The sequence below is a fragment of the Emys orbicularis genome, chromosome 6 (genome assembly GCF_028017835.1).
Source record: "Emys orbicularis isolate rEmyOrb1 chromosome 6, rEmyOrb1.hap1, whole genome shotgun sequence".
NCBI lineage: Eukaryota > Metazoa > Chordata > Testudines > Emydidae > Emys > Emys orbicularis.
In genome coordinates this window covers 40,768,313-40,791,512 of record NC_088688.1, presented here as the reverse complement: position 1 = coordinate 40,791,512, position 23,200 = coordinate 40,768,313, and the positions used below count along the sequence as shown (strand labels likewise).

General features: G+C 40.7%; 1 protein-coding gene across 2 annotated transcripts in view; it reads right to left on the bottom strand.

The window, feature by feature from the left end:
• Window positions 1-23,200, bottom strand: part of LOC135880534 (spliceosome-associated protein CWC27 homolog) — a 210,076-nt gene that overhangs the window by 156,940 nt on the left and 29,936 nt on the right. The window contains exons 8-10 of one of the 2 annotated variants that reach the window (XM_065406860.1): window positions 18,025-18,104; window positions 16,180-16,213; window positions 8,395-8,567 (exon numbers count right to left, since the gene is read on the bottom strand). In XM_065406860.1, the coding sequence (XP_065262932.1) occupies window positions 8,395-8,567; window positions 16,180-16,213; window positions 18,025-18,104 (287 nt within the window). The remainder of the gene's footprint in view (window positions 1-8,394; window positions 8,568-16,179; window positions 16,214-18,024; window positions 18,105-23,200) is intronic. The other variant, XM_065406861.1, reaches the window with a different exon arrangement.

The window sequence follows — 23,200 nt, the reverse complement described above, 5'->3', positions numbered from 1 at the left end:
CCCTTGGGGCACTCCGCTTGAAACCGGCTGCCAACTAGACATGGAGCCATTGATCACTACCCGTTGAGCCCGACGATCTAGCCAGCTTTCTATCCACCTTACAGTCCATTCATCCAGCCCATACTTCTTTAACTTGCTGGCAAGAATACTGTGGGAGACCGTATCAAAAGCTTTGCTAAAGTCAAGGAATAACACTGCCTCCTGCCTGTAAGTATGGCCTACATTTTGTTCCTAAATGTATATGTTTACATTTAGCCTTATTAAAACCCTTTTTGTTCTCTTGAACCCCCATTTACCAAGGGATCCACGTTGCTCTGTATCATTGACCAGTCCTCTTCATTATTTACCACTCCCTCAATTTATGTTTTTATCTACGTCATTGATAAAAATGTTAAATATGTAGGACCAAGAACCTCCGAATCTTTGAGGGTGTACCCATAACTAGTTTTTTGCATTTTTAGGGGGAAAGGATTAAATAAATGTGTCTTTATTTAAACCTGTTTGCAAGGACTACATTAGAGGTTAGAGAGATTCCAACTACATCTAGGAATAATTAATTTCACTGTATTCCCTATGTTTGTATAACAGAACTTGTGAAATTCATTCACATACTGTTGGGAACTTTTCCCATTTCTACTGCAGTGTGATGTACAAAATTGCACAGAACATTCGGTTTATGATAGGGGTTCTCAAACTGGGGGTCGGGACCCCTCAGGAGGTTGCGAGGTTATTACATGGGGGGGTCGCGAGCTGTCAGCCTCCACCCCAAACCCCGCTTTGCTTCCAGCATTTATAATGGTGTTAAATATATTAAAAAGTGTTTTTAATTTATAAGGGGGTCACACTCAGAGGCTTGCTGTGTGAAAGGGGTCACCACTATTAGCTGTATATTTTACCAGCATTTTTTAAAGATGTCACAATTTCAATGTACAAAGTTAATGTTTTCTGTATTACAACTAACTTTTTTCTCCAACATGTTTAACAAAAATGCACATTTACACGTCTGAGCAAGTATGTTAATTAGAACTGAGTTTGTATAATTGAAGTTACTTCCAAAAACAAGAATCAGTGATGCATCACTTCTTTTACATTTTGAATTAGTAATTAGAGCCTCTGGCTCAGAATAATTTCTCAGTCACTTCCTTATTCAGTATTATTTAGGAGACACTCATATGTAATATACTTAAATTTCTTTAAGGCATTTGACTTGGTACCCCACAACATTTTGATTAAAAAATAGAATATAAAATTAACATGGTACACATTAAATGCATTAAAAACTAAGTGATAAGGTCTCAAAATATAACTCTAACAGGGAATCATCCCTAAGCGAGTGTGTTTATGAATAAAAATGACCTAATGTTGTATTTATAGATATTGATGAAACCTTAGGAAGAGTAAATGGGGTCTTGAATTAAAGGATCTAAAATAATTCAATTCAAAAAGTTCCTCCATGAAATTCACTTTGGCTATTTTACATTGCGGTATTGAAGCCTCCTTGTAGGATGATCCTTTAAGAGATCTTTCTGGCATGCCCAGTGTGTTTTTAATATTTATCCAAATTCTTAGAAAGTATTATGGTGTCTTAAATGTATACACCTTTTAAAAAAATATTACTTTATTCTACCAGAGCTTTTAGCTAGTTTATCTTGTAGATTCTGAAATAGGCCTAGCATAGAGCAGGGCTTATGTGCTAATAATATTATCCTACCACCCAGGAGCCTAAGTCATGGACCAGGATCCCCATTGTGCTAAGAGCTGTACAAACACAACAAAAAGGTGGTTCCTGCCCCAAAGAGCTTACAATCCAAGTATAAGACAAGAGAATGGATGGGTACAAACAGAGAGATGGGAGAGTACAAGAAACAACGAGATGGCTGCAAATGGTACTATTAAAATACCATCTTTTAGACATAAAGGTACTGGCCTTGTTATAATCCAAGCAAAAGAAAAATAGACATTTAATTTTTTTAACATGCAGCTAAAATGATTACAGGAGATGACTAAGAACAGAACTAGGAAACATCCCTCCCACCACTAGTTTTCAGATCTGTGTGGTTAATTCCAAAGACATGAGACCTTCCATTTGATTTTCAGATGTCATTATTCAGTAATCTCAAACATTTCTTCCCATTCCTTTACTGCCCAGCCACTCTGGACAGCTATTTCATAGATGCTGTGCAGCATAATATTGCCTTACTAAGGATGTTAAGCTCCTAATTGACAGCAAAATTGAGGACATGCACTGTGGCAGTACTTTTCAGCCTACAGAACCCCAAAATGCTACGCAATTTTATCAAGAAGTTTGGAAGTGATACAGAGAAATCATTTCAGCTGCTACAGAAATGTAGCCATCTCTCAGGTGAAACAAACATGCAACGTCTATTCAGCAATTATAGCAATTTAGTATGCAGCAATTACAAAATTTTAGAATGTGAAGTGAAGCATTTGGCTCAGGATACTAAAGTTAAACACTTCTACCCATTTAAAAAACATCATGAGATCTTTAATGACCAGAACTGGAATAAGGAAAAAATTCTATTTAATATATCTTGAGTCATATAAAGATCTTCAGATTTCCTTCTAGAAATTTCATACACGAGTGGACTATTCCTGCAATTTTGGGACTTTAGAACTATTTTTACCCATGGCCACATCCTTTCTGTTCCTATAGGTAACCAATGCATCTCTGTATTACTTTGCTTATTTTTGTACTGTGGCTGCATGCTGTATGCCATGTAAATAAAAAGCATGAAAAATAATGAAGCTACTGTATTTATAAATGTGTATTACCCGAGCTCCACCTACAGGATGAAAATAAACGTACATCAAGAAATTATTTTAATGATTCACTATTCTAAAGAACCATTAGACTAGACGGGGATCTCGCTCTATAAAACCTCCAACTGATCCCTCTCAAGCCTTTAACAAGCAGAGGCCTGACATTTTTAAGGCCAACTTGATGGAATTCTAAAATTGAATTTGATTCCTGATGTACGAGTCTGACATTTTCTTTTATCTGGAAGTATGCTTTTGATGTAACCAGCTGTTCTGAACTTAGGAGCTTAGATATGACAGAGTCTAAAAGACTAAGACTTTGGCATTTCCCTTTCATACACCAAAGATATAGACAACTTGACAGAATTCTTATCCCTCATGCTTCAACACTAATGTTGAATTGGATGGTCTTCCAAGTCAGAAGATTCATATACCAAAGGTCTGACACATACTGAAGCAACCAAAATTAGCTTAACCATTCTGAATATAATTGTATTTACAGGAAGTGGTGACTTGGATGTTGGTGCCATGAATGTCAGAAAGTGTCTATTGTTTCCTCTATTCCACTTTCTGATTTGTTTCTTTTAATACAAAATCCATTCGACAAGACAGACCCAACTGACTGTAGATTTGCTAAAAAAAAGTTACCTACTTAGAAGCCGTTATTCTGAATAAATTACTTTAAAAGCTCAAACACTCTGCTCGCATATTTAAATTTCTGATGAGATGAATTGTCGGACTATACCAAAGGATTTCTGTATGATTTCTGTATTAATGCCATAAGGAGATGTATGGTAGATAGATTGAATGTAACCCCTCACCCCACCACATAGTTTAGAGATCCCAAAGTAGTGTTAATTAGAAGGCCTTTTTCTTCTTCTCCCTGTGAGCAGTTTACAAGGCCAAACTGCTAATTGTGTCAGCACATCCTGGGACAGAGAGTCTGCTCTCAGAAAAGATAAGAGCTTGCAGAAACAACTGTTCCTCGGAACAGCACACAGAGACTCCCACCCTTCTCGCGTTCTTTATCTTGCTTGTTATGTATGTTATATGGTAAGGGGGTTAAGCAGTTTCATTACACCCTAAGAGTGGTTAAAGTCAAAAGAGATATATGTTGAAATAAAGCTAGGGAACGCATGTGAATGGATGTTGTGTGTGAATAGAAGATGAATGGTTAGGAGTGCCAGCCTAAGAGTTACAACTTCAGTATCGATCGCTGAAGAATGCGCTAAGTGGAGATAACCGGATGACCCCCGGAGGGCAGACTGGAATCCACCCAACAGCCCCAACGATGGGAGAACCAAAGAACAAGATAACATCTGGCAGCCATCATGGATGTGCCATCTGCTGATTGATTCAGCAACAGCATGATGAAGCCACCCCCATAGACTGGCATAGGAATAAACTCCTATAAAAATAGACCCTAAAGACTAAGGACTTTGAGTCTGGTTCTGCAACCACCCTCCAGGAGCATAGGATGCACATCTGACAAAGGCTCGGCTCCACCCTCGTGCCCAGGTTACCTGGCCAGTAACTTGGCATGAGCAACCTCTAGGCTAATAACTATAACAACTTTGCAGAACTTGTATGTGTATGTGTGTGTGAGTGAATGGAATGTAGTAAATATAACTGTCTAGTACTTTGCTTCTTTTGGTATTTTGTGTGAGTACATGGGATAGAATATTTATGATTACTTGTTTACTGTGCTTCTTTTTGTATTCACAATAAACGTGGCATTTTGCCTCATCCCCTTTTAAAAGATCCTGTTGGTTTTTATTTTATTGGTACAACAGAATAACTATGATAGAGAGCAGATGTTCCTTGGCCCACTAAAATGCTACTAGAACCTCCCACTGAAGTCATGGACTGCTGATTCAACTCCCTGTTTACTGACAGACAACTCCTGCAGCATTGCCCGCTCTGAACAACTGAAGCTTGGACTGGACTAGACTAGGTGGAGAAATCTCATGAGACTGTCATATCACTTGTTTCCCATGCATTCACATGAAGAATTCATTCTTCAAGACAGAATCATCTAACATGATAATGGGCTCGCCATATCATCACAAGAATTTGAATCGAACAGTGGAATGCATTTAATTTCCATGTCAGAGAATGTCAGATTCCTATCAGTTGGAAAATAACAGATTCTAGAGTTTAATGTTACAGGTACAGTAAACAAGACAGTGATGACAATTGTACACACATACCTATGGCCACTAATGCTTAAAACTGATAGAATCACACACAGTCTGTAAAGCACCTCTCCAGGGCCAAACATAGGACGCAAAGATTCTTCTCAGTGTCCTTATATCTATTCCAAAGACCTTCTTTGTTTGCCATCCCTATACCTGAAGAGATGCTGTTTCAGAAAAATGGAGACACTCCCTTTGATGTTCCCAGTTCTTGGATGGCTATTTAATGTGGAACAGATAACAAGGCTGGAGGGCTTAATAATGAATTAGCTAGATGTGTCAATTTGACAAATTTTCCTGAAAGAAAAAGAATTCAGCACTTCTGCTTTAAAAGCAACCTTCAGTAAGTTTGGAGTGTAAATCTTCAGACATTGTTTATATATAGGGTTACCAGATAGCAACTGTGAAAAAAATGGGACGGGGGGTGGGGAGGAATAAGCACCTATGTAAGAAAAAGTCCCAAAAAACGGGACTGTCCCTTTAAAAACGGGACATCTGGTCACCCTATTTATATGTCCTATAAGCCCTGCATTTAAAAGAAAAAAAGAGAGAAGGGCCTGCTTTTAGTGAATTAACAGAATTTATATCAGTCTCACTGGGTAGTCTTTTGATGCAGGACAATTTTACAGAAAATGTGCAGCAAATTAATATAAAATGAATATGTAAAATCAATCTATAGTTTAAATGAACTTTTGAGAGTTAAACCATGATATCTTTATAGGTTTTGTGGGTTTTTTCCCCAACTAATGGGAGGCTGACTTTCTCTGATGTGGATATTAAAAGCATGCTACTGTTTGATCTAATTTGGGTTGTTCTAGTTTAAAAAAAAATGCAAATTTATTTGGTTAAGTAAATCTATTACACATTGACTGTCGCTGAACAAAAATTAATGAATAATTGTAATTCTGCTGTGTGTCACTTTAAAAAAATTGTTTTTGCTATTTCATGGAACATAACCTACTATGAAAAACATTTCATAACTATTTAAGAAAAAATAGGAGAAAAACATTCTGAACTGTTTTGTCAATTTAGAATATGTTTTAAATTCATATTAATTTAATGTCCAAATGTATAATAAAGATCTGTATTTCTTGAGTTTTTCCTACCCTCTCCCAAGCTGCCACTGCCAGCTATACAACTTCCAGCTTCTATGAGCAAAAAATGCCCTAGTGGCCCAAGAAATGCCATTAAAAGTGACATGTGTGTCTATTGTGGGAAGGAATGACTTCTGAACTGTTTCTTTCTTGCTCTGGTAGTTCCCTTCTTCCCAAGGCATTACCTTACTCTGTGGACAGCCAACACCACTTTCAAATCTAAGTTATTTAAATAGCTATATTGAAAGCTCACTACACACCCACTGATGTAGCTGGTTCTACAAACAATACTTTTAAAATGGCTTCACCACCTTTGGAGCAATTGAGATAGGTGACTGAACAGGATGAGAGAGTTAAAGGAGAACACTTTGTTCCTCAAATCTACACAAGAACCATTGTTAAGGGTGGAAGCTGAACCTGAAGGAGGAAAACCAACTATTGTCTGCACTCATCAACAATTTTCTGGTAGCAGGGTTGGGTAAGTTTTACTTTCATTTCAAAAGCTACATTAAGAGCACATAAAACAGTGAAATTCGAAGGAATTTACAAATTAAAATTGTCAAAAAAGTAACTTTTAATTTAATTTTAGTCAACTTAATACACATATAAGCTGATCTTGTGATAGCTGATTAGTGCTTGTGGAGAGAAAATTATTTAGTCAAGAACCGTTGGAGTCCACATTTATTGACATATTGTGAAACAATTCCTAATAAGTTTGATATTATCCACCCATAATATCATCTCCCTGTACATCATCTCAGGCACAGATGCTTAAAAGCACATATACATGCACATGTATAACTTGTTCTGATAAATGATAACTGAGGGCTTTTCTTCACTACTGGGGTAAGTCAACCTCAGTTATGCTACTCCAGCTATGTGAATAATGTAGCTGGAGTCGACATAGCTTAGGTCGACTTACCCCGGTGTCTTCATTGCGCTGCGTCGACGGGAGATGCTCTCCGGTCAACTTATCTTACTCTTCTCGGGAACTGGAATACCGGAGTCGACAGGAGAGCACTCTGCCATTGATTTAGCATGTCTTCACTAGACCTGCTAAACTGACACCCACTGCATTGATTGCAGCAGCGTTGATCTCCCTGGTAGTGAAGACAAGCCCTAAGGCGAAGATTTAGTCACAGGTATTTTTAGTAAAAGTCATGGACAGGTCATAGACAATAAACAAAAATTCAGGGCCTCTGACTTGTCCATGACTTTTATTATAAATACCCCTGACTAAATCTTAGCTGCTTCTAGAGCACTGCTGCTCTGGGGAGCTCCCACATCCTCCGTGACAGACTCGCAGCCTTAATGATCTTTTATACTGGAGATATGAATATACTTCAGATATTTTTTTCTACTTGGTGGGAACAGGCTTTAACAGGTGACTAACAGGTCTTTAATATTTAGCCCGTATATTTCTCAACAGGGATCACTACAGCTTAACATTTCAGTTACAAGATAAACTTGCAGAGTTCATATTTAATAGTTTTTAGCTAGAAAAACCTGTAAAATTTTATTATCACATATGAAGTGGACTAATTATACACCTAGATTATCTTGCTACTTTTTACAATGTGCTATCATCTCTGACCACATCACATTCTCAGCGGTTCTCAAACTTCATTGCACTGTGACCCCCTCTCACAACAAAAATTACTACATGACCGCAGGAGGAGGAACTGAAGCCTGAGCCCACTCAAGCCCCGCCGCCCCGGATGAGGGGCCGAAGCGGAAGCCCAAGGGCTTCAGCCCCAGGTGGAGGGCCTGTAACCTGAGCCCTGCCGCCCAAGGCTAAAGCCCTTGGGTTTCGGCCCCAGATGGTGGGGCTCTGGCTCCAACTCTGGGCCAGCCATGGAGACCGCATTAAAACCTGGTCATGACCCCCCTTAGGGTCCCGACCCACAGTCTGAGAAAGGCTGAGCTGAATTCACTCTCTATGGTGAATCAAATAGTAAACTATTACATCAGATAGACATCAGCAAAGTTACAAATCCCATGATTTTAACACAGCCACCTTATTCCTGCATATGGGAACAACAAAAGCCCACACAAAATTAATACAAATTATATAATTACCCTAACACCATTCCTGCAGTAAATCAAATATTGAATTCAACTGCAGGATGAAAAATTAAGAAATGTGCTTATCATTGAAGTTAATAGCAATTAATTCTTAGGGGAGGGGGAATCAAATTTTTAACTACAGCAATTCAAATATGATATGTAACTTACAACATAGTAAAAAGCAATGCTAAAGATGAGCAGTTAAACATCTTATTGTAAATAAATAATTTCAAATCAGGAAAAAATTGCATGTTGCTTACCTGCGACTAGTTGTTTTCTTTTCAGTTGCTGGTTCTTCTTTAAATGGTAGCTTAACATTTTCATTTTTATCTTTTCTCAACTTCTTAGCTACGCGTTCTTTCACTTGATATTTCTCGTCACTATCCATTTCACCTTCTTCATTATCGCTATCGTCATCCTCCTCCTCTTCTTCCTACATTGATTTAAACAGATAGCTTTAATTTTAGCTCTATTTTACTAGAGGATTTTTAAAGTTGGGAACAACTTCTCAGCAAGAGAGCTTATATAATGCTTACATTTATAATTTATATGCACATATATGCTAATATTTTGTAACTGCCTCAAAATATGAGCTATGAAAACAGAGGAACATATCCCCAATATCTCTCAGAGATACCTTAGAAGGTGAACCAGTAGTACCAACAAAGGATGTACATTTTTAAGAGCTACAGTCACAAATAATACATGTATTTAAATATTAAAAAACCCCACACTATTTAATATCCTAAATCATTTATTCTTAAACTGTGGCCTGTGGACCCCTTGGGATCTGTCTGAAACCAAGGTATCTTCACTGATTCCAGATTCTAAACTTTATTAAAAGACAAATTAATATTAAGACAATATTTAATTTTCCATGTAAACAATTACTGTGTACATAACACAGGATTTTTACACAGTCCTGAATGGAAGGGGAAGTAGTTCTATATAATAATCTCTCTATTAAGATATAGTCTATGCTATGAAAAAGTTTGACAGTCCGTTAATAACATACACAAATAGAATTTAAAATTGCAAGTCAATACATTTTTAAATAAAACGTGAAAAATCATTTCCTTTCTAACAATGTGCCAGAACCTCAGTTAAGGGTTTCAAACCAGATTTCAGTGGGCAAGCATCCACATCACAATTGGTCTACACAGCAGAGAAGATAACGAATGAATTGTCATGGAAACTAAACTAACCATTCAACTCAAGAAATAGCACCAGCAGTGTTTACTCCTGGGGGAATTCTGCACCACTACGCGTGTGCAGAATTCATGACCCCCAGATTTCTTTGTTTCCCCACAGAAAAATGACTTTGACAGGGAAGCAAAGGAAGCTGCAAGAGTGGTCATGCACCCCTCCCTAGCAGTGCAGGTACATCATTTCAGGCACCTGGAGCAATCAACGGTGAGGTAAATCACTGCTGGGCTGGGGACACCCCAGCCGGTGGCTCCTACCCTGCACCGGGATCAGCTGCTAGTCCTGGCTGAGCTGGAGGTGGGAGAGGACGGGACTTCCTCTTCTTGCAGAACTCTTTCTCAAAACTTGCAGAATTTTAAAATATTGTGCGCAGAATTTGTAATTTTTCAGCGCAGAATTCCCTCAGGAGTAAGTGTTACAGCTGACGCTTGCTGATGAAGTGACATGAGCTATCTCACATTGTTGCTAAGTCTATCCTTGATGGAAAAGGCCACACAAGAGAATTGATCTAAATTTTATTGTATTTTATTATTTTAATTTATAATTAAAATAGTGGGTAACACCTAGGACTGCAAACTCTCTGTACTTCAAAACCTTCAAAATAATTGGTGCTATAGAAATAGCATTATGTATGTCCAAAATATTTTATAGACAAGTAAACTGACATGACTTCTGCTAGAAAGAAGTAAGCAACAGGTCCAACTGTTTTAGGTGTCTCTAATGGTACTAAAGACAAAGAAAGAAAGGACTGAACTTCAGTGCCTCTAGTTTTTCACTGACAGAATCTTCACTAGTTTTGAATCCCACATGTTCTAAAAGTGAATGCCATCTCTCTCATAATACATATTTATTATCTGTTCCGACATATGCACACATATGTACTTTTATACTGAACCTGCGAGAGTGGCAGAAGATGGAGATTTCCATTTTGTGAGGTGTAGAGGACTGATTATGTTGTAATTTCAATAATCCAAACACTGAAGAATTATCCTTGAAACTAGATGGACAGACAATATTGAAAATGCAAAGTTTCAAGTATCTGGATTTCAGAAACCAGGGAAATGTAGGGTGAAATTACAGTTAGAATAATAAATGCCTGGCTCAAACGGAGAGAGAAGTGGTGTAGTCCATGACAGGAAGATACCAGTAAGATTAAAAGGAAAGTCTATAAAATGGTGGTCTATCCTGTTTTAATGTATGGCACTCAGCATTTGGCAACAAAGAAGAAACATGAACAAACGATCTGTTCCACAGAAATGAAAATGTTGAGATGGTTGAGTGATGTAAGCAAGAACCACCACATGTGAAATGTGTATGTTAGAGACATACTCAAAGTAATACCCGTAGATGAAAAAATGAGGGAGTGTAGGCTCTGATGGTTTGGTCACGTAAAGCACATTGCTTACAAAGAAGTCCAACAAAGCAAGGCTGAAGGAAAAAGAGAAGCCCGATCCAAGAAGACATGGTGGGATGTCATAAAGAGAGATGCTAGCATGTGGTGTGATTTGGCATTGAACAGATCACTCTGGAGGGAGAGCAATTGTAGACCCATCTGATGGGTATAACACAAGGAAGAAGAGGATATAGTACTTATTATGTTGAACTGGCCAGCCTTTAGGTTGACAGGCTGGTATCCACCTCAAATCCTCAAAGTTTCTGGAACCTACACTGTTTATTCAAACAGATAACCTATACATAACTCAACGTTCCTTCAAAAATTGACAGTGTCTCGGGTTTTGGCACCAGTTATGTGAGGATTATGGCAGCTGTTCTAAGGACCACCACGAGATGGGACACAGAATTGACTCTTATTTACCCTCAGGCTCCTCAAGTCTGATACCCTGATATCTGGGAAAGAAATAATCAAACTACTCAGATTTCTAACTATATATATTTCTAGTTTGTATATAATTGTATTTATAACTAAACCACATCACTATCCAAAAAAGCATAAAATAAAATAGATAAGAAAATTAAAACAGAGTGGCTTAATATAAAACCAAATTAATTCTTAGGTTGATGAAACCCTATCAAATAAATCAACATTTATAAGATTTATCTAACAATTTGGAAAGGCAGCAATCTTGTTTAATTATCAGCCCCAAAAGTCACAGGGCATTATTAATCTCAATGTTACTTGATATATTACATCCAAGTGGTTGATACTGGGAGTAGGGAGTGAAATCACTCCTAAATTGAAACTATTGTTAAGACTCTCTCTCTGATGCTAAGTATTATAGATGTTTAGGCAATAGATAATCTCTCCCCCTCCTCTCCCACATAAGATTACATGAAACACTCAATACAATTTGAGATTATACTTAGTCCTGCCTTGAGTGCAGGGGACTGGACTAGATGACCTCTCGAGGTCCCTTCCAGTTCTATGATTATACCATTCTATACAACTTGTTAAATTTTAAAAAGTTAGGTGAAAATAACCTAATTTTCCAGAATTAAACATACCACTTCCTAATCCATGCAATATATTATTTAGCCGAGACCGTTTTAGGTATTGGAACTATTAGTTAGATGCCATTCTTGGATAAATTCTCTGGGTTCTATTCACACATACACACTCACTGGTTTCATTCAGCTTCAGGAAGACGGCACATGGTTGAAAAGAATAGCTGGTGTTTTTTTCAGTGCTGCTGGTTTGACATTGACAGACTTTCTAGATGACTAGAAGTTACTTGCTTGTAGATGTCAATTCTTTGATGTTGCACACTACTGGACTCATCCCCCCGATGGCCAGATGGAGGAAGCACAAGCCTTTGTCAGGCATGGTGCATTCCATAGCCAGAGACTAAAAGCCTTGCAGCAGCCCAAAGCAAGGAATCAGATAAGCAATGGCTTCCTCTTTCTCTTTTATTTATGACGATGGTGACCTAGCTAGTTTCTTCCCCATTTTGGGAGACCTCCTGAGGTGTTCTTAGGTGATCAGAATAGGACACTCCCCTTCTGAAGTCACTGCATCGCCCAATGGGATTTGATTAGTTCACTTGTATGCAAATAAAGTATCTCCCATTCCAGTAATTTTGGGTTTAGAAAGTCCATGGATCCAAAAATATATAGCCTGTCAGTCAGCAGGTCCAAATATTTTGAGACGCTTGACATCATGGGTCAGGCCACAGACATGATCTCAACCAGACTACAAAAGTCCCAACTCAAAAATAATTTAAAATATGCAAAGCTAGCAAAAAAGTTGTAACTAAAAACGTAAGGAAACATCAATCATACAGTTAGCCATGCATACACAGGAACAGTTCCCATCCTTCAGCTAGATACTTTTTATATGTTGGTACATGGTAGTTCAATTTTGAATAACATTTATGATACAAAACATGTGTGAAAGGTTAGACTTTAACTTAATAGGAGTGAAAGTCTTTTCCTCCTAGAAAAATCACAATTTTGGGATTCAATATTTAAATGCAGGCCTAGCTGTTTCACAATTTATTGGTGGATAAATTAACAACAGAGAAAGAGGAGTAGGGAAAAATAAAAAATTAAATAAAAGGAGTATATGTACATACATATAAATATAGCACTGCTAACCTGAAGGCTGTCAGTCACCACTGACAAATGTAGCAACTCTGTACTAGTGAAATATTTCCTATCCACAGTGCTTCTTTGCACAGTATGAAAAGACATATCTGTGATGCAAGTGTCACACTGGCATGTTGCAAATATAAACAATTAATTTTAACATCTACTTTTTATAAATATTATATGTGGTAATGAAAATTATGTACCTGAAATTCTGCTTCTCTGGAGATACCTCTCTAACAGGATTTCTCACTTTGATGTCTCTTTTAAGACCAGCTTAAAAGATAACTCAATGCAGGTCATGTGGCCAAAAATGAACGAGTGTCTCTGTAGCCTCTTCTCAGTTTCACGGAAGGCTTGACATTTTTCAAAGCTCCCATTAAAAAACCTATGTGTCATGGGATATTAAACCTGTGATTCTGACAAAGCTGATAAAAGCTCCTTTTGAATTACCTGATTCTTCTGAACTTAAGTTTCTTAAATTCGAGGTCATTTTCCTAGTGGCTGTGGCTTTGGTTTGAAGAGTGACTAAGCTACAGGCCCAAGTGACTGACCCATCTTATAATAAATTTACAGAAATATAGTGATGTTTCAAACTAATTCAAGATTCCTCCCCATAATTATGTTGGTAGTCTACCTCAATGAGACTGCTATCCTGCCAACATTCTCCACATACATGCATGCCCATCCCAGGAACACCTTCATAAATATGTCATGTCATCATACAGTCCTGGGGGTTCTATTTGGAGTGAAGTAAAAGCCTTGGAAAGTGCTCCCAACTTTTTGTTCCTTTTGTTAACAATTTTCTGGGCATTGCTGTTATCAAAAAAAGAGATCCAATTGGATCCTCTTGATATGACCTGGCTGGCCTGAAGCTGGAAAGCCACATCAAGGCTGCTGTAATTGCCTATCTCACAGGTATTTTTCTTTCATATATCTGCAAAGCTGTGACATGATCCTTTCTCCATACATTTACAAATCATTATTGTTTGGATTTGGCCCTCAGAAGGGAATCACATTTTGGACTCTCAGTACTTGGATTTACCAAGAACAAATCAGCTTGATTTCCTTCTTTGATAAGGTAACTGGTTTGGTCAATAGGAGGAAAGCAGTGGACATAATATACCTGGACTTCAGCAAGGCTCTTGACACAATCCCACATGACATTCTGATAAGTAAGCTAGAGAAATGCATGATTGGCAGAACTACAATTAAGTGGATACATAATTGATTAAACAACCGCAAACAAAGAGTAACTATTAATGGAATGATATCAGAATGGAGGGAGGTCTCAAGGGGGCTCCACAGGGATCTGTTCTGGGTCCAGTGTTGTTTAACATCTTTATTAATGACCTGGATGTAGGTATAGAGACCATACTGATCAAGTTTGGTGGATAGAGCTAAAATTCATAGGGATCTGGATAAACTGGAGAACTGGACTACAGACAACAAAATGAAATTCAACAAAGACAAATGTAAGGTGTTACACTTAAGGAAGAAAAACCAAATGCACAAATACAGAATGGGGGAAAACTGGCTTCTCAGCAATGTTGCTGCCAAAGATCTGGGAGTTGTGGTGGATCACAGCCTCAACATGAGTCAGCAATGTGATGGTGTTGCAAAAAAAAAAAAAAAAAGGCAAATTGCATTAACAGTGGCATAGCATGCAAGTCACGGGAGGTGATAGTACTGCTCAACTCGGCGCTGGTTAAGCCTCTGCTGGAGTACTGTGTCCAGTTTTGGTCACCAATGTATAGAAAGGATGTAGAGAAACTGGAAAGGATCCAGAGGCAAGTGACAAAGATGAGCAAAAGGCTGAAGGAATTGGGTATGTTTGGAAACTAGAACATTGGGGGGGCGGAGGGAAGAGCATGATAGTGGTCTTCAAGTACTTGAAAGGCTGCCATAAAAAAAAAGATGGATAAAAGTTGTTCTCTCTAGCCACAGAGGGCAGGACAAGAGGCAATGAGTTCAAATTACAGCACAGCAGATTTAGATTAAATCTCAGGAAAAACTTCCTAACTGTAAGAACAGTAGTACAATGGAACAGACTGCCTCGGGAGGTTGTGGAAGCTTCTTCACTGCAGGTTTTCAAAAGGAGGCTGGATAGCCAGCTGTCTTGGATGGTTTAGACATAACAAATCCTGCCTCTTGGCAGGAGGTTAGACAAGTTGACCCTTGTGGTCCTTTCTAACCCTATGATTCCATTCTGGAACCTTTTCCAAAAGAAGGAGTGGGGGAGTTCAGCCTCCCCTAAGAAGGTGTGTTGTATGGATGGATATCCCTTAAGTTTAAGGTGGTCAAATATTGTTTGTACTTCCATCTGTTTCCTGCTCAAACTGAGTGCCAATTCATGGCAAGAGAGCCTAAGACCAGTCACTCATACCATGTGTAATTGTGTGGGCTGCAGCAGACTGTACAGAGCAACTATCTCCCCCTGCCCATGAAAGCTTCTCCAACCCATTTGCTAGCATTGCTACGTTGGGGGCAATTATACTCTACCAGGCCTATACCTGGCACATAGTTTTTCCCTGCCTGGAGCCTCAAAGTCACAATTTGCTCTAGGGACAGTGCAACAATATGCTGCCCTTGCTCAAAGACTCAAGCAAAGCCACACTTCAACCCAAAAGTTTTATTTTCCATAGTAAATGTAGGAAGGAGCTTTTTTGTAGTTAAAAAAACCTCTATGTTCCATGGTTGGCTCTGGACTGTATTATTACTGTTCATTGCAGTTTGTTTACCTTAAGGACATCCCCCAAGTTTCTGACTCTCAGAAGTGAGAATCCTGATAGATGGCATTTTTAGCAAAGGAAAAGTTACTTGAAATTCTGCTTCTATAAATACATCTTTCCACTCAGATTCTCACACACTTATATGCCTCCCCTCAGTGTCTGGAGATTTTTCATTTGTGGTATTTGTTCCATTACATAATTTTTTTCGGAGGAATTGTTTTTCTTCTTGATTGGTTTATAACTTTGGAGGAGCGTTGTCTGCCACTACCTAAGTTACTGTCAGAAATGTTCGGGCAGTAATCTATGCAGAATGTGGGAGGTGGTGTGTGGCAGGTCAGGGTCACACTCTACCCTGCTGAGATGGCTCATATTGGCCAAAACTTAAAAGCTTTGAGAGTTCCATTCGTTTTTTTGCTGGGAATCTGAGACCCACTGTCAAAATCCTAGTGGAAACTGTATCTTTAGAGTATTACCTCGCCCTTAAGAACAATAATTCACATGAAATACAGAATGAGTATCTACAATGAATCAAAACGTTCTGTTTGCAGAAGAAGTGCCACTCACCTCGTCTGAATCCCTCACTTCATTTGCTTTTTCACTAAGGGGGAAAAAAAGAGAGACAATCCATATAAGATGATAGTTCCTTCTCTAAAGCACTCTGAATCTGTTGATAAGAGTAGCATTTAAAAACAGTACAGCAGTACCTTAACCAAGAATTCACTTAGGTTATTTATTTAAAACTATGCCAGAACTCCCCCAATCTAACCATTTTCACCATGATCATCACTATAATGTCAGTCGATTATATTTTCCCACCATTTGATTGTCACACCCACTAGCTAGAAGAGTTTGAAAAATGTGGGACAGACCAGCAAGAAAACACAATGCTACCATGTAAGGGGTAAATTCAGTTAGTGAACACTGTGACAGGGTGCTGGGCAAAGGGTTGCTGATTCAGCCCTATGTCACGCCAGCTCCTATTTAGGGGAATAAATTAGAGCTGGCTGGAGATAACCTAGCCCTAATCGGGGAATCAGAGACAGCTGCTGCCTAATTAGCCTGCGGCTGTATAAAAGCCTCAGGGGAAGGAAGCCGGGGAAGAGCAGAAGGAAAGGGAAAAGGCAGGGAGTGGAAACAGGGAGGTAGCTCTTCCCTCCCTCCTGCCTGCAGACGGTGAAGGGCCAACTGTACATGGTGAAACAGTGGTGGAAACAAGCCTGTGAATAAACTGCACCAGTGTATACTAACCCCAGGGTCTCAGAGTGTCTTTGTGGACTTAGCAGAGGCAGGAGCCAAGGGGGAACTGCCACACTCTGCTACAAAACATTTCAAGACCTCCAAACCAAACAGCAATGTATGCATTTTCTGGGAATCTGGTGGACCACTTTGTGCTCTTAAACCAAGCAATTCTGGCCCAAGTGAAGAGCACAACTGGTAAGTGGAGAGAAGATGGTGTGGGTATAACCCCTTAGAGAAATTATGGTGGCCCTAGAGACCAATTTGGAAAAAGACGAAGTAGCACGATACCTCACCTACACTTAATTTGAATAAGCATGAAAAGAGGTAGCTCCTGAAAGCAAGAATGGCAGTCAAAAGAATTATACTGAAAACATAGAAGAGCAAAACTATGCCATCTGTTGATTTTTGGACTAGTGGAAATACTAGAATGAAATGTAAAAACAAAAAATCCAAACTTCCTTTATTCATACTAGTAAGATGGACATCTATGATCTACGTGTAAGCCATTCCTGGACTTGCAGTGTAAGTAGTTGGCATCTGGGGCAGCCTTCTCTCTAATTGCACATTTTATGGGATTTATTGGGATTCAGAGGAGAACAGCGACAACCTGACTGCTTTCTCCTGCTTTTGTTGTTGTTACTGTGATTCTTATCTATTTTCTTTCCCTCCTCTATTACTCCCTATTCTTAAACTCTTTAGTCTCCAACCTACCTTTACCATTCATCTACAAATAAATAAATGTATTATTTATTGATAGGCAATCTGGCATAGTTCAGGCATTAGTAGATATTTTTACTAATCATATATAATCTCCCAATATCCTTTTTTCTAAACTGTAAACATGTATAATATTATGAATATATAATGTATTATGAGCATTCAGTGAAATTTCTTTAAAGGAATCCCAAAGGCCAAGATTTTCTGAGGTGCTCCAAGCCAATAAGAAGGTTCCCATCACCAGAGACAGGATGAGAGAGGGCTGGGAAAGAAACATTTTGGCACACCAACAATGACTTGAATTTAATGACAAAATAGTTTTATTCAGGAAGCCCTGTGTGGAGAGAACTGTTACTCAGAAAAAGCAATGGATAAAATGAAAATGCATAGTGCCAATGAGATCTAACATATTGAAACTGAAGCAGTTCTGTAGATTAGAACTACTGTATTCACCTTTTAACAGCAGGAACTGAGCTTAGATGTGGATCATCCTTCAGCAAGTCATGACTACTTTTACTTTTTCCCTTCATGCTCTATATAAAAAAAATAAAATAAAAGTTACACACAACCATATTTAGGAGAGTGGGAACTGAAGAGAGGTGAGTCTGGGAAAAAATTGTAATTTTTTTCCTGTTAATTTTAGCCCAAGTAAGAGAGAGAGGCAAAAAGGGAGTTATTGTGACATCACTCTTCCTATAAAGGGGACTGGCTAGTTTATTCTACAAATTTAATAGCTCTTTCAGCACTAAAAATGCTATTAAATCTAAAAAATTAGATCATAACTGTTTCAGACAAACAGTCCCACTGCCACCAACACAATACAATAGAAAAGTGGGATGCCCTAGCTAGTGTAGACAAACTCAGGTAACCAAACAGGTAAGAAAGTCTGTCATCGCTCCATGCCAATTCAGACAGTTGCCACTTATAGCAGCAGTATCCATCACAACAATAGACAGACAGTAAATACCTAGAAAAACAGAGATTTAATAACTCAGAGTGTAGCATGCAGGAACAATGTACTGAAGGTAGTATCCATAGAACCTGACAGAACAAATCTAAAGATCCGACAACACTCCCAGGTCCTTATATATAAAGGTTCTAGTAGGAAAGCATTCCCTTCTCAACCAAAGAGACAGGGTGAATGTGAACTAAGGCTTGACAGACAGTGGAGCCTTTATTCAGCATATGTTTCTGTAATGTAGTACTTTAAGGACTCAATATCAGGTGCTTGAAGCCTCAGGAAGGTGCCACTGATCCCATCCTGAATGAAGGAAAGAATGTCAGAAAGGTCACATCTAGAGATTTAACTTTTTATCCCAAATTAAGCCCTGTAGATGCCCTCAACTTTGTATGATGTGGAAGTCAGACTTTTAGCGCCATTTAGCTATGTGAAAAATTACTTGTTCCAACAAGTCCCTTCTTCTTAATGTGTTCAAGAGCCAGGCCAACAGACATGCTATAGTCTAGGAAGAGAGTCAGCAGTTTAGAAGACAAAGGCCTATTGAGTCAACATGAGGTGACCAGGAGAGCTAATGTGAATCAGCAGAGTGTTTACTCCACTTTTCTGAACCACCTTCTGAGTTGGCAGTTTTTGGGGAGGAGAGCATCTTCTCTATCTATCTTCTAGTGATGGTTTCTCAACTGTCTGCCTCACCACAGTCCTATTGTAATAACTGGGGCCTGACAGACCCACTCCAAATATGGGCTCAACTGTTGGAAAGTGAATAAAAATTAATAAAATGTTCCAATCACCTATAACAAATAAATGTTCATAGGCAAAGGAACAAAAAGATTGAATTAGTCCAAACAAAAACGCCTACTGATATAACCGGATGGATATAGCCAGCAGATCATGCCTGGTAAGGAAAAGGAGCATGGGACTGGAAATCAGTGGCCCAAAATTGGCGTGTTGGAAATTAGGCCTAACTGGGAACGAAATAATTAGAGGATGGGCTATTTTGCCCATCACCACTTTTCAGAGTCCTTACAAAAAGAGATTTGGTGGCGAAACGGGGAATGGTCAGTCTGAGGAATCCCTAGAAGAGAGAAAAAAGCTGGCAGGCCTCCCCTTCATAAAAAAGACTCTCTTTCATTCATGCATCATCACATCACTGCGGTACCCAGACCTCAGGGTGCTAGTTGGGACACCTGGCCATCATGAGTAGACTAGTTAAAACTCCAGCCTGAGACCTCCAAAACCCTGCTCTGTCCTCCCTTCCTATGTCCATCCCGCACTATTTTCCTCCTATCTTATCTCTCTCAGCTTTTCACACAATCATGAAACCTACTGTACCACACAGTACCAGCACAATGAGATGAGACTGCCCATCCAGCACTGACCAGCCTGAGAAAGGCCTGTAAGGAGATGGATCTGACCAGACAAGCCAGATGACATCCCAGACCGGGGAAGTGAGCCTGAGGCCACAGGAACAACTGTTGTAGTGCCAGGTCAGAGTGTCCATCCGTGCCTGACCAGATGGTTGGTATCCTGACAACATCAATAAAACCCATATTTCCCTCATCTTTATCCTCCTCTCTCTCTTTTCTCCTTGTATCTGTTTTGTCAAAGGCAGAGAAGATGACTGACATTCACACCTCAGAAGCAAACAACAGAACTAATCCTTTCTTCCCCACCAAGAAAGATTGTCTGACAAAATGAAATCCAAACTGATAGCCTCTCTCTTAAAAGATTACTTAAACAGGTTTTGATTAAGTTTGTTCTGCATAAGCATTCAATTTCAATTCCAAGATATTGATGACTTTTTCTGATTCTTCTTCTCTTACGTATCCTGATCAATAAACTTCCAAACTTTGGCATGAATTTTCTAGTGTGCTTGCCATGGTACTAAGCAGACTGAGGTCTCAGTACTGAAAACCCCAAGCCACGTTTAATGGTTTGGTATTATACACGGTGACAGGGTCATGTTAACATCTTGACTCTCTGGGCCTATATATTCCATCAAAATTAATACAAAACAGTCCCTTCGACTATCTACCTTTTTATCCTCTTGAGTTGAAGCCAACAGGACCCACCCTATCTGGCTACCAAATCAGTTAGCAGAATAGCCCTACATCTGCATGCAGCATCTTAGAACCTGACATCCTGCTATGCTCAGCTCTGACCTCTCTTTTCTTAAGAACTCCAGCTAGCAGAATGTCATGAACCACAGGTCTCAAATCTGGGTCTGCTGGGTTCATGGGAGTGGCCACACTCGAACTCGCCACCTGGCAGACAGCTAACAATCACTTACCAGGGACCCGTGAAGCTCAGCCCCAATTTGACGCTCCGCCCATGAGGTCCTATTGGCGGAGTGCAGGAGCACTGGCTGCCCTACTTAAGCAAGCAGCAGGAATAGGAAGCTGTCCGAACAACAGGGTTCCACCATGCTCTAGACTGTGTGCTTTGTGCTTTCTGCTCCCCGAGCTTGATTTCCTGGCATCCTCACCTAGCATGATTCCTTGCATCTGACTCATGGTTCTGATCTTCATTTTGTCTCCTGTCTCTTACCCCCTGGTACCCCAACCCAGCCTAACTCTGGTTCCTGACTTGTGGTTCTGATCGCCAGTTTGTCTCCTGCTCCTGCCCCATTTCCCCCCCGTATCTGGACCCAGCCGATACTTGACTTCCATCTCATGACCGCAGACTCTGGCTCTGACTACTAGGTCTGGTCGCCCATGATTCGGCCAAGACACAGGGGCAGAGAAAGAAAGTTATGTGGCTAGGCCTAACTACCAAAAGTGAAAGAATGCCCATTTCTAGGGCTATGGGGATGCAGAGCTAGAGAAAATCACGTATTTAATAGGTAGGCAACCAGGTCTACATGTGGGAGTTTTCCCTCATTTACAACAAATAAAGAAGAATGCTGACTAGTGCAACTCTCATTCCTTCTCGCTAGATGTAGTCCAGCTCAGTCAATCTGAAATCATACGATGAAGGAGTAGTAGTCACTAAAGACAGTCATCAGGCTTCAGCCCTGAGTGGAGGAAAGGATGAAGATGTTGAAAACAGTGACAATGAGGGGAAAATCAGGGAGAATTTGGGAAGGATGAGGAGATCAGTTTGGAACATTTTAAGCTTAAACTGATGGCAAGTCATCCAGGTGGAGGTATCAAAGCGACAATCTGAGATGCAAGATGAAATGGAAAAACATGGGTCAGGAACGTAAAAGTAGATGTGAGAGTTGTCAATATAGAGATGATAGCTGAGTTTGTGTAAGTGGTAAGAACCACCAAAAAGAGAGAAGAGGAAAGTACCTAGAACATAACCCTAAGGAATACCATCCTCAGAGGGGCAGAAAGAAGGATGGAGACTCGCCAAAAGATGCAAAAGGACGAACCAGAGAGGTAAGAGGAAAACCAGTGAAGACAGTATTGAAAATGGGGGGGAGGGATAGCTCAGTGGTTTGAGCATTGGCCTGCTAAACCCAGGGTTGTGAGTTCAATCCTTGAGGGGGCCATTTAGGGAACTGGGATAAAAATCTGTCTGGAGATTGGTCCTGCTTTGAGCAGGGGGTTGGACTAGATGACCTCCTGAGGTCCCTTCCAATCCTGATATTCTATGATTCTATGAAAAACCCAAGGGAGGGTAGGCGTTTGTGAATAAGGCTATGATCAGCAACATGAAAACACAGAGAAGTCAAAGGATGAAGATGTAGTAGAGGCCCTGAGATTTGGCCGAGAAGAGATCATTAGTGATCCTGATGAGAGCAGTTTTAGATGAGCAGAAAGGGTGGAAGCTAGATTGGTGGAGGAGGAGGAGGAGGATGTAGGAGAGGAACTTGAGGCAATGGTTAATTTAGCTATCCATATTTGAAAATATTACCCGAGGTTTTCAGAAATATGCTGCTCTTTTTGGATAATGTCCCTTCTGATGACCCTTTGCCCTCCCTGGCACAAAGCCAACAGATCAGTGTATCCAAGCAACTAGACATCATAATGGACAGTTACAGTGACCAGGGCCGGCTCTAACTTTTTTGCCGCCCCAAGCGAAAAAAAAGAGTGCCACCCTCCATAGCGCCGCCATAACACACCCCTTCAGCACCGCACCGCCGAACCCCCCCAGTGCCGCGCCGCCAAACCCCCCGCGGAGCGCCGCGCCGCCGAACATGCCAGCCCCCCGCGGAGCGCCGCCAACACCCCCCCACCGAACCCCCCAGCCCCCCGCGGAGCGCCGCCGAACCCCCCCCCAGCCCCCTGCGGAGCGCCACGCCGCCAAACCCCCCCCACTCCCCTGCGGAGCGCCGCCGAACACGCCAGCCCCCCATGGAGCGCCGCCGAACCCCCCTGCCAAACCCCCCCAGCCCCCCGCGGAGCGCCGCCGAACACCCCCCGCCCCCGCGGAGCGCCGCCGAACCCTCCCGCCGCCACACACATCTCCCGCGGAGCACTGCCGAACCCCCCCGCTGAACCCCCCAGCCCCCCTCAGAGCGCCGCTGAACACACCCCCCCCAGCATGGAGCGCCGCGCCGCCGAACCCTCCCGCCGCCACACACCTCCCGCCAAGCGCCGCTAAACACCCCAACCGCCGAGCCGCGCTGCCAAACACACACACCCCCCCCCGCGGAGCGCCCCGCCGCGCCGCCCCCCCCCCCTCGGAGCGCCGCTGCCGAATCCCGCCCCCCCAGCCGCC